Below are 12483 nucleotides of genomic sequence, written 5' to 3'. Positions count from 1 at the left end.
TCAGAGGAGTCTGACGGATGAAGGTCCTTCAGTCCCGTCTCCTTTCAGGAACCTTTCAGAGCCTCGATCAAAGCTGCAGCATGTTGAGTCAAGCAGAGCTTTTCATCAGACAGTCGAGTTGCAATAACTCCCAGAGCAACAAACGCAGCTTTTCTGCACCAAACTTGGAAATAAATTCACCATATTAGCAACATATATAAAAAATAGATGTAAATAATGACAAAGAGGATTAATTAAAAAAAAAAACATAAAACAATGAATCACACAGATACAATACATAGTTTAATTTACAAAAACGTGAATACAAATTAAGTAAATAAACAAAGATGAAAAATAGACTTTTGAATGATGTCTTGTGTCTTTATATTTACATATTTATTCTCTGTTTTGTGTATTTTTTCTGACCCAGTTGCCACTAGATGGCGATGTGGATGAACCTACTTCAGTTCAGATTTGAAATGGTTTCTGTTCAGCTGAGATGTCAGCCCCCCCCAAACCTGTCATAATAATAATATCTAATAATATTAGATAATGTTCCTCCGTACCTGCACTCTTTTAACACTCTTTTTTTTAAACATGTTAAACATGTTTAAACAGATAATATTTTCAACACATACATTTGTAAAAAGGAAGACGAACATGTAGCTTCAAAGTGTCAAAACCAATAATAATTAAAAAAATATATATTCTCCATCAGCAACAGCTTCATTATTTATTTATTTATTTATTTGAAATTCAGTTGCTTTTATTGTTGTTATTATGGCTATGGATAATTTAAACTGTACATTAAAAACATTTCTTGTGTTTTCCAATCAGCAGTCTAAAGATATAATATACTGTGCAGTACAAAAAAGAAAAATTAATATATGTCCGAGAAAAGGCATCAAATCTTATTATAAGAAAATAATGTCAACTGATGGAGCTGTAAAAGCTGTGCATCAAGTGTTTTACTGGATAAACATTATGATTTATACTCCTGGCTCAGAGCTTTAAACAGCCAGCATTAACACCATATTCTGCAGTGTTATGTCAAATAAAAGGCATCCAGACGGGGAGTATGATTAAAATTGGGTAGTGACATTATTGTTGTTATCATAACATGATATGAACAAGGGAAGTCAAGACAAAATTGAAACCCAAAGACACAGGTTTCAAAATAAAACCGGAACCGAAACAAACTGTGACAGACGAGCTGCGCGAAGTGTGGCGGCAGACGCTCTGGATTAGGGATGGGAATTGATACGATTTTTAAAATTCCAATTGCATTATCGATTCTGTTTTAACGATTCGATTCTTTATCGATTCTCATTTGGAAACTCTTCTCTGCCTTGATGAAAGGAGAAGCTAGCGGTAGATTGGAGCTAGTACTGCAGCCTCTGAGCCAGACTGTAGCTGTGTCCCAATTCAGGGGCTGCGTCCTTCTGAGGACGCGGTCTTCGTAGGCCACGCCTTCGAAGACCGCGAAGGCCATACCGAAGGCTGGACGGACGCTAGTGAAATGAGACGGTCTAGCCTGTGGGGGATTTCCTGGTTGCGTCACCAGCTGTTCCCGCCCTTGTCCTACGTCACTAAACCAAGTAGAAAGAAAGAAAGATAGACAGACAGCAAGATAGACAGAAAGAAAGCAAGAAAACACGATAGAAAAGAAAGAAAGAACCAAAAAAAAAGAAATGGAGCCAGAAGTTTTGTTTTTATTTTTGTTTTTCATTTTGTTGGAGGAGGAAGAGAGGCGTGTCCGCCGGCGCCGGCAGGTGCTGTATGTTCATTGTATAATTTTCTCCGCTTCTCCCGCTTCCCGCTTCTCCGTCTGCCATTGTTAAATATTTTTCTGACTGTGCGCAATGAATCTTGGGATTCGCGGATGGATCCTTCAAACAGCGGGAAAAGAAGGCTGCATTTGAAGGAGTAATCGAAATGGGACAGCCTTCGGCGCGCCGCTGTGACGTAATCGGCCTTCAAATCCAGCCCTCGAAGGACGCAGCCCCTGAATTGGGACACAGCTCACGTCTCTCATCATGGTCATCTAAATGTAATGCATGAGAAGCGATTCATTTAATGTTAGTAGTCAGTAATAGCAGTTTTTACAATAAGGCAAATGGCGCTAACATTATAGGCAGTGTTAGTTTGTTAGTTACAGTATTAACAGCAGAGGACTGGCTAACGTTGTCGCTGCTGCTAGGTTGGAATATTCACTCTAGTCTCTGGACTCGGAACAGATCAAACACGCGACATTCATTAAAAGTTATTCTGTGTATGCAAATACTTTTGCATGTTGCTAGTGTTTCCTCCCTTTGTTAAAATGTTCACATTGCAAGTATTGCAAGTCGCCGTGTCGTCATCCTTTTTGGTAAAATGTAACCAAACTTTCGAGCGTTTATGCCGCTTTGTTGCCATGTTTTCCTGTTGGGCACGAATGCACACGTTGCGTAACTGCGCAACATGCGTGGTGACGTCATTCGTGCCCTCTGGAATTGATAAGGGAACCGTTTGCAAAAAAGGCAACCGGTTCATTGGGAACCGGTTCTCAACAAGAACCGGTTTTCGATTCCCATCCCTACTCTGGATTCTCTGGAGGTTTGCTGTTGGTGCTGAAACCGGTGATAATGATGATGGATGCCTCTCAGTTTGATTTTAAACGTGACAGAAGTAACTTGGACTTGACTACTGGACACAGATCTCCATCAGAGATGGAGTTGGGATGGATGAAGCAGATAAAGGTCGAAACTTTGAGACGGTCTTCTGAAAGTCCATAAACGCAGGTATGTAGATGTAGAGAAAGCTTCGTCAGCCAGAATCAGAGACGGATATCAGTGAGGTTTACATGCCCAGAGAGGAACTAACATGTGTGTTTTGAACAGGTTTGCAGAGCTCAACGCCGCAGCTGGAGGTCAGATTTCATTTTTCATCACAGTGACGGCCTCAGCAAAGAAAAACTGCCTCCAAAGCCAACGGTGAACTGCAGAGGACAGACTGGATTATTGCACCAAGGGAACCGTTATACACAGAAGAGAGTCGCAAGGAAGGAAACAGGCAGGCGGGGATCCTTCTCTGAAAGCAGAAACGGCACGAGAAGAGCAGTCAGATTTAAGCAGAAGAGGGAAGGCTGCACCACGTCAGGCTACATGATGCAACTCTTCCAGCTCTGGAGTGAAACTCGAGCTGCCACCCTCGCCCTGGAGAGCCTGTCTGGTCCTGCTGCTGCCTGGAGATGACGGTGGAGATGACGAGGAGGCTGCTGGCGCTGGCTGCTCTGCTGGTGGCAGGTCTGAGCAAGGAGGCGTTTGAGGGGTGAGTCGGCCCCCCGGAACCTCTTACTGCTGCACGTTATTGATCTGAGTGGAGATGATTTGGACTCTGTAAAGCAGTGCAGACTCTCCCAGGTGGATTTTGGAAACGTTTTTAACCCGTTAGATCTTGCACAGAGCCGTGCACGTACATATTTGTAAAATATACTGATCCAGTACATCTTGTCTCCAACTACCTCAGTATAAAACTTAGGTGAGGTCTGATGACACATTATGTTTTCTATCTTTTTTTTATTATTTATTTATTCAAACAGGTTAAAACAAAAAATAATCAGAATACATAAAATGTATATACCAAAAAAACCATAAGCAAAACAAATTAAAGAGACAAATCTATATGTAGATAAATATTTCCTGTTTGAAAGGGTGTAGGATGAAGTTTCAAAAAGCCTTTCTAGTCCTACCTCTTCTAATGTTCTGTTTTTACAATTTCTTCATTTCACAGAATTCCAAAAGAAAAGCATAAAAGAGAAAGAAAAGGTGGTTCAGCTGAGCAAGGCACTTTGGTCATTGGCTCTCAGTTCATGTGTCCATTTCCATTTTGTATCCATTAAGAGTATTGATTTTAAAGATTTGTTTAACCTTACTTGGTGATTTGCATGATTTCATTTCATCTTTGCAGTTGTTCCACAGATTAACTCCCATCACTGATACGTAACGGGTTTTGATGTTTGTTCGTACATGCTGTTTTTTGAAATTACATATTCCCCTGAGATTGTGTTTATTTTCTTTTATTTGAAACAACTTCTGGATGTTTTGTGATTGATTGTGACTGATGCTGATTCGCTTTGTGCATGATTTATATAGTTTTGAAGTCGACCAGATCCTTAAATTTGAGTGTTCTCAGTTTGATGAAGAGTGGGTTTGTTGATTCTCTAAAAGCTGCTTTATTTACAATTCTTATTGCTCTTTTTTGAAATTTGAATTTTGTATCCATGTTTGTTTTATATGTGTTTATATATCTTCACTTTGTGCTGTTGTATATTTTAAAGGCTTGTAAAAAAGGTCAGAATTGTGAATTTTGCAATCATTGAATATGCGCCGTCAGGCTTTTTCTTTTTCTTACCTGTGGAAACCTCATATGAACAGATTTAACAGACAAGAGCCAGTTAGATCCCTTTCTATTAATTGTTGTTATGCTGGTTGTTTATTTGAACACCCAGTCATTTCATTTTCATTTCATTTCATTTACTCTGTACTTCGAAGCCCGAAGTACAGAGTTCCACTCCCATCAACAACTGTGATGAAATAACAAAGATAATGTACAACAAATGAAAAAAATGATAAATATAAATGTAAAAGAGAACATGGATACAAGGTCTGGATTACATTAAAGATGAAGACATTGAAGGTTAAGACAGAATAAGATGTGTTTTTTAAGAACTTTCTGAAGGAGGTAAAAGATAATGTTGACTTCAGCGATATTAAATTGATGACCAGATGTTCGAAAAGTGACAGGAAGATCTTGTTTTCTATTGATAAACCTATGCACAAACAAGCATGAGTGAAAAACCTTAAGTTTAAGAATGGATAATAGTGAATATTTCATAAAAAGATTTCATATGCAGGATTAGTTTCTGAGGATGTTCTTAAGCTTTTAGTGTAAGTTATGTTTTAAGGTTTTTTTGTCCAACCAAGGAGTAAAAGTTATAAAAGTGCCCAGAATTAACCACAAGACTCATGGCAACTGAAGATTTCTCATCAGCATTTCCCACAGAAGCAGAAGCAGCCAACCTTGAGAAACCTCCACCTCTTGCTCAGTAAAAGATTGTAAAACGTTGTGGTCTTCACTCTGCAGACATCAGGTTCCTCGGATGGTTGCAAAAGATCCCGTTGTCTCATGTCGTGTTCGGGAATGTGACAGATTATTTTAGCTCTTTAGCAACATAAAAGCACTTTTAACAACAAATGGAAAGGCATCAGGTTCAAACGTCTCCATATATATATATATATATATATATATATATATATATATATATATATATATATATATATATATATATATATATATATATCTATATATATATATAGATATATATATATATATATATATATATATATATATATATATATATAGATATATATAGATATATATATATATATACACGCATACATACATACATACATACATACATACATACATACATACATACATACATACATACATACATACATACATACATACATACATACATACATACATACATACATACATACATACATACATACATACATACATACATACATACACATACACACATATGCATACACATGTCCACAGGTACATGCCTACGTGTATTGTAGTAGCTAACGGACAATAATAACATGCAATAATAACGTGCAATAACCATATGTGCAATATCTGTCTACCTCACACTCATTTTACCTGCTTTTTTGCACTGTTTTTCTTCTTTTGCACTATTTTTTTTTATCTTATATTTTTTATCTCCACTGTATATTGTGTATTGTGTATATACTGTCCATATTTTTTAATTATATATATCTTTTTACCTTTTTAAATTTTTTACCCCCTTCCCCGCATGCGTATGTGTGTGTGTGTGTGTGTGTGTGTGTGTGTGTGTGTGTGTGTGTGTGTGTGTGTGTGTGTGTGTGTGTGTGTGTGTATATGTTCAGTGTACTGCGGCTAACACAGGAGTTTCCCCATTGAGGGAATAATAAAGGATTATCTTATCTTATCTTATCTTATCTTATCTTATTATACCCTTGTTTTATACAGTATGTATTAATAATTTTGTATTTATAGGTCATTTTGAATGGTAATAACGTGCTACACATTTTCATTTCTGTATCTAAGCTGTTCCACAGATTAACTCCTGTCACTGAGATGCATCGTTGTTTAACATTTACAGGATATTAGTAATAGTCGGGCAAATCTTGTCGGTCCCTTTTTGATTCTGGCTTTTGAAATGTCTTCAGATCTCCCAAGTAACAACTCTAAAACTCTGTGGTCCATATTTCCGCAGCCATCAGGTGCTTCGGATCCTCCCAAAGAATGACGCTCAGCTTTGGCTCATCAAAGACCTGGAGGACACGATGGAGTCTGAGGTCACTTATCGCCTATAAATATTAATATATGTCTTTTAAAATAGGAGAGACGTGTTCCACGTTCTTTGTTGCATGTGTGTTCCTCCAGCTGGACTTCTGGAGGGGGGTGACAGACATATATTCTCCTGTGGACGTCAGAGTTCCCTTCCAAAGTCTACAGTTTGTCAAAAGTTACTTGGAGAGCCAAAACATCAGATACTCCACCATGATTGAAGACCTGCAGGTATGGTATGACGCCTGGAGATGCCCGGCGGCTCCAGTCCAGGCCTTAACAGGAAGAGTGGTGCCGCTTGTGGTGATTGTGTCACTTCTCATGCCGGATTTTGAGTTTTTGACTCAGTCAGGTTTTTTCTGCAGGCGTTACTGGATGAGGAGCAGAAGGAGCTGGACGCAGGTCGTGTTGTTCAGCCCAGGACCACGGACCAGTTCGACTACTCCAGATACCACAACCTCAGTGAGGTTCGTGCATCCGTCTCCTCCGGCTGCCCTTGTTCAGCAAAAGGATCATAAACAAGTTCAGCTTAACAGTTTAGGATCATTCTGTGAAATTAATGTACCAACAATGGTTGCACTTATATATTCTTAACATTTGCTTGTTGCAGACTTCATAATAACAGCAAATTAGCCAAATGACGCTGACTCCATCACAGCTTTTAAGTTGAAACTTCAAACCTTTCCTTTTCAAAAAGCGTATTATTTTTTAGCCTTACTAGTTCAACTACACTTGTGCTACTTTTACGTATTTTTTCATCGTTTTAACTGGAATTTACCCTTATTTGTCATCTGTTGTTGTATTTTTTTATATTTCTCTAAAGCACTTTGAATTGCTGTTGTGTTTGAAAGGTGCTGTTTAAATAAAAATGAACTGACTGCATTTAAAATATGGATACATACTTTGTACAGAGGGAAAAATAATGGCCCGAGTACAGAACCCTGTGGAGCACCATGACTCATTCTGTGACAAACAACAACACCTTAATGTCAAAATTGTTGAATTATGTTTTCTAAGGTGATATTCATGCATCCAGACTTTACTCTCTGTCTGCTACAGATCTACAGTTTCCAGGACATGCTGGTGGCGGAGAATCGCAAACTGGTCAGCAAAACGTCGATCGGTCAGAGTTTCGAGGGCCGCCCCCTCAATGTGCTCAAGGTAAGACAATCAATTTTATTGTTTTTTTCTTATTAGTCTTTTTTCTTATTATTATTTTGATTCCCTTTCTCTTAGTTCAGCACTGGTGGAACCAACCGTCCCTCCATCTGGATCAACACTGGGATCCACGCCAGGGAGTGGGTCAGTCAGGCCAGCGGCACCTGGTTCGCCAAGAAGGTGCTTTGATTTGTTTGGTTTGAATTCTCCGTCTCTGCTGCGACTGACCTTTAACCTCCTGTGCCGTCATCATGTTCTTTGCATAGATTGTGAGCGATTATGGCCGTGACCCCGCACTCACTGTGATCCTCAACAACATGGACATCTTCCTGGAGATTGTGGCCAACCCTGACGGCTATCAGTACACCCACACCACCGTGAGACCGTCAGGGATACACATTTGACCAGCCTTTTATATTCAGGGCTTCGGTCTTACGAGAGCTCGTTTTTGATTAGTTGTGCATCTTTTTTTCTGAAAGTAAAGTTTTATTACCACTCAGGATTAAATTAAACCTTTTATATGGTTGTTTTCCAGAACCGGCTGTGGCGTAAGACCAGAAAGCCCGACCGTAGATCCCGGTGTGTTGGGGTGGATCCCAACAGGAACTGGGACACGGGTTTCGGAGGTAATGAATCTTGTCAAATGTGGGACAGGCTGTTGCTATTGTTGCCAATACTACCTCATAACAACTCTGTACGCGGCGTTTAGCACTTAAAAGCAATCTAGTAACTTATTACTTACTTTGTTGATTTAAGTCGCAGCTAAAGTTGCTTTCGTTAATGAAAAATAGGACCAAATATCATCGTCAATGAACCTTTATCACCTGAGGAAAACGAGACGAGACGCAATGAAAATGCTGGTCATGTGATGATAACGATAATTAAATATATAATGCAATATCGTATACGAATATAATGAGACTCAAATGTAGATTACGAAATAAAAACTCCGCTAAAATGTATCTTTATTTTCGTTGACCAAAACGAGACGAAATGTTAATGCCATTAACGCAGAGCTCTAGGTTCACGTCCATTAAAAACAAAGTTACGTAGAGAAACGCGGGGATCTTCTCTGGGACTGGAGAAGAAGAAAAAGAAGAGCCATCTTTGGATACACTTTCCTACATAGACGTGGAAAAGAAAACCCAATGTGTCATCGAAAAACAAAAAGACGGGGAGAAATGCGGAAAAATAAATATGTTGTAAACTTAAATAAGAGTCTTCTGTATCTGGAATGAATGTATTGTTGAGTCTATAAGGTAACAATAATATAATAATAAGATAACCTTGTTTGAATTGTAAAATGGTTTTGGCTAAATGCAATCTTTGACTAAAACTAGACTAAAATGGTCCTGGACAATTCTGACTTAAAGGAGCTTGAGGCTCCTTTTAAGAAATGAAACTCTCTAGCGCCACCCTTCACCACGACGGCCATTGGGGGTACTGCAGCCAACAGCGAAGCCGGCACGGGAGAACAGGGAGAACGCACATGCAGCGTCATGTGACGTCACATCCACAGCCCAGCGCGGGAAAATCGGGACCGAATTGCAGCACATTTTGCAGCACACAGCCTGTTCAAGGCAACGGAGAGATACGCTAGAGGGCTCATTCTTTTGGGTTTGGAACGCTTCATCTGACATTATTACTAGAAAACTTAAAATGTATACACATTTTTTCATAAATCTTGCCACAATCCGGCCTCAAGCTCCTTTAAAGAAGACTAAAATGCTCAGACTTTTAGTCGACTGAAACTTGACACGACTAAAATGAAAATGAACGTGACTAAAACTAATAAAAACTAAAATGACAGCTGGATCCAAAGACTAGACTAAAACTAACATTGAATCAAGCTGCCAAAAACAACACTAGTTGCAGCCAAATCCCGCGCTGGGTGGTGTTTCCAAGACTTTCCAGGTTCTGCCTTGAGGCGGCATTCCGGTTGAAACTTCAGAGAAATCCCAACTTCTGGAAACGCACTATTTTGTGAGAGCGCTGTGTTCAATGACGTAGCCTCCCCAATAATCCAAAATCAGTTCAGCTGAGACGATCTGGGATGAATGAAGGAAGGAAAATCTGTAAACAAGCTTTGATGTAGGAAATCAAGTTTATAGTTCATAGTTTTATAGTTTATAGTTTTATTTGGATCCCCATTAGGTACAGCAAAACTGCAGCTATTCCTCCTGGGGTCCGACACATAATACACAGTACATTACAACAAAAAATTTAAAGCAAACCTAAAGAGGTAGCAAAATAGCAAAATATATATATAATATATAAAATATATATAAATAAATATATAAATAAAAAGTCATTCAGTTTAACATTTAGATATAAATAAAAACTATACATATTCATACATTTAATAACATCAACAAATTTTAGCAATGTATATATTATATACATATATATATATATATATATATATATATATATATATATATATATATATATATATATATATATATATACATATATATGTACACATACCCATATACTATCTACATTATTTATTTATATATTTAAGAATAATTGAATAAGTTTTATATGTATCTATTCAAGAGATGTTTCTTTACTAACAATTTGAATTATTTTATGTTGATAGAAGATGAAGAGCGACCAAATCTGTTAAAACAAAAGAAAACAAGTTACCCAGCCACGTTTCGAGGTTGTTTTTACCGTCACTTCCTGTCTGTTCTTCTGCCACCACCACAGGACCCGGTTCCAGCAGCAACCCCTGCTCACAGACCTACCGTGGACCCAGTCCTCACTCCGAGTCCGAGGTCAAGTCCATCATGGACTTTGTTCGGTCCCATGGCGACATCAAGGCCTTCATCTCCATCCACTCCTACTCCCAGATGCTGCTGTACCCCTACGGCTACACCAGGACCCCCGCCAGGGACCAGGCAGAGCTGGTATTAAACAAAAACCCTCTCTGACACGTCTTGTGAGTTATCTGAACGCACGTTTGAAGGATTAAGAGATGAAACGTCATGGAGTTGATCTGTTTCTGACAGCGGAGACTGGCTCAGAGAGCCGTCACCAGCCTGGCCTCCTTGTACAGGACTCGCTACAGATACGGCAGCATCATCAACACCATCTGTGAGTTACACACTGGTACAACTAATCCTTACTGGATGAGTACTCATCTCAACGCTGCTAAGTTCACATTTATGGCACTTTTCCACTACCACCTACTCGGCTCTACTCATCTCAACTTGGCCTGGTTTCTTTTCCATAACAATTCAGCACCTGGAGCAGAAGTAGGAGGTTGGAGTGAAGCTGCTGTGACGTATTTGATTGTGTGATCTAAACGAAGAAGACAACAACACTAAAGATGTAGAACCTGGAGGAGATGATAGATGTGCTGCTGGGTCTGTGGCTTGTGTTCGATATCAAGTTAAAAAATGAGAGTTAAAGAAGCTTCAAGCAGCTTTTAAATGTTTTTTAGTTTGTCTCTGCGCTGCTGAAAAGTCCGTTGGTAGCCTCGAGCAGCTATGAGGTGACAGAGCTCCTGGTAGATCTGGTCGTTCCTTAACTCCGGTCTAGATCCCTTTTTAATTCTCTCCTCAGCCACCAGGTTTATGAACATCTGCACCTCAGAGTTGGATCACCAAACAGGCTTAAGCTCTGCGTTGGTGTAACGCGGAACCATAAATCAGCCTTGACTGCCAGTTACTTCCAAGATGAACGAGAGTCTTTCGTTTGGAGTGACAGAGAAGTGGAGTTACTTTTAAGTGTGACAGGTAAAATACAAGAAAATATTGACGGTGGCCAATTAAATTGTAAACACAGGTCGTGCACATGATGTTGGTGATGTTTCTGTTGCATAAAGTGACGTTCTGTTTTCAGAAATTATCGTTTTTGGTGACTTTGAGCTTCGTTTTCGTGTAAACGAACGGCCAAAACGCATGAAAACGCCACCGTTTTTGCTCCGTGTAAACGGGGCCTCAGACATCTGACTCCAACCCCCCGACCAATCGGTGGCCTGTAGTGTGATGATGTCAGATACAGCCGACTCAGCCGCTTAGAACCTCGGTAGAGTAGTTACAGAAAAGTATCTACTCGACACGTTAGACCCCTAGTGGGAAAGCAGCAAACTAAGTGGAGGAGAGCCGAGCTGAGTAGGTACTAGTGGAAAAGCGCCAAAAAAGCAACATAAACAACACTTGCTGGAGCGTATCGGTATCCTTAATTTGGCTTTTTTAGATTTTATTTCTTGCAACATTTGTATTTGTTTTCTTTGCAGACCAATCCAGCGGCGGCACCGTTGACTGGACGTACGACCAGGGCATCAAGTACTCGTACACCTTCGAGCTGAGGGACACCGGCCGCCACGGCTTCCTCCTGCCGGCCAATCAGATCGTCCCCACGGCCCAGGAGACGTGGCTGGCCGTGATGGCCATCGTGGACCACACCTACAAGAACCCGTACTGATGTTTTCCTTCAGCGTTTGTTTTAAGCTTCAACTTTAAAATGCAAGAATGTTCTTTTAATTGGGTCATATAAGTAAGTTGTGTCTTCTTTGTTTTGTTGGAGTTGGAAATGTGAAGTAATGTCTTCTGCAAACAAATAAACATTTATGTGGATTTCAGATCATTTCTCTTTGGGCATTGATGGTTTTCTGAGCCGAGTTGAATTAAAAGAATGAGGTTTAAAGTTTCTTTCACCGTCATTAGTCAGAACAAAATCTCAATTTATTATCATCCTTAAAAGAAAAATTACTTAAAAATTACATAAAACTCTGGAATAGTTCACAGATGCCCTAAATCTATCTAAACAGAACCCAAAATATAAGTTTATTCTCTGTTTCCTCCGGAGCTTTCAGGATGTAAAGGTTGATGAACAACCGATATGGCCCTCGTGTTTCCTGATTGGTCCAACTCCTCCAGCCTTCTCAACAAATCCACGATGCTGACGACTTTGTCGGCCCAGTGAGGATAAGCCAGTAATCACCAGGACTAA

The 12483-nt window shown here is 39.5% G+C and overlaps 1 protein-coding gene across 1 annotated transcript; it reads left to right on the top strand.

The window, feature by feature from the left end:
- Positions 1-3191: 3191 nt before the first annotated feature.
- On the top strand, positions 3192-12081 carry LOC133444597 (carboxypeptidase A1-like). The gene is made up of 11 exons (XM_061722445.1): positions 3192-3288; positions 6290-6371; positions 6460-6594; positions 6729-6830; positions 7423-7524; positions 7600-7701; positions 7788-7898; positions 8057-8147; positions 10234-10433; positions 10536-10620; positions 11768-12081. The coding sequence occupies exons 1-11, from the start codon at positions 3209-3211 to the stop codon at positions 11953-11955; spliced, it is 1278 nt and encodes a 425-aa protein (XP_061578429.1). The 5' UTR covers positions 3192-3208; the 3' UTR covers positions 11956-12081.
- Positions 12082-12483: the final 402 nt, after the last annotated feature.

The sequence above is a fragment of the Cololabis saira genome, chromosome 5 (assembly GCF_033807715.1).
Source record: "Cololabis saira isolate AMF1-May2022 chromosome 5, fColSai1.1, whole genome shotgun sequence".
NCBI classification, from domain to species: domain Eukaryota; kingdom Metazoa; phylum Chordata; class Actinopteri; order Beloniformes; family Belonidae; genus Cololabis; species Cololabis saira.
The sequence above is the reverse complement of the archived record's forward strand: the minus strand, read 5'-3'. Positions and strand labels throughout refer to the sequence as shown.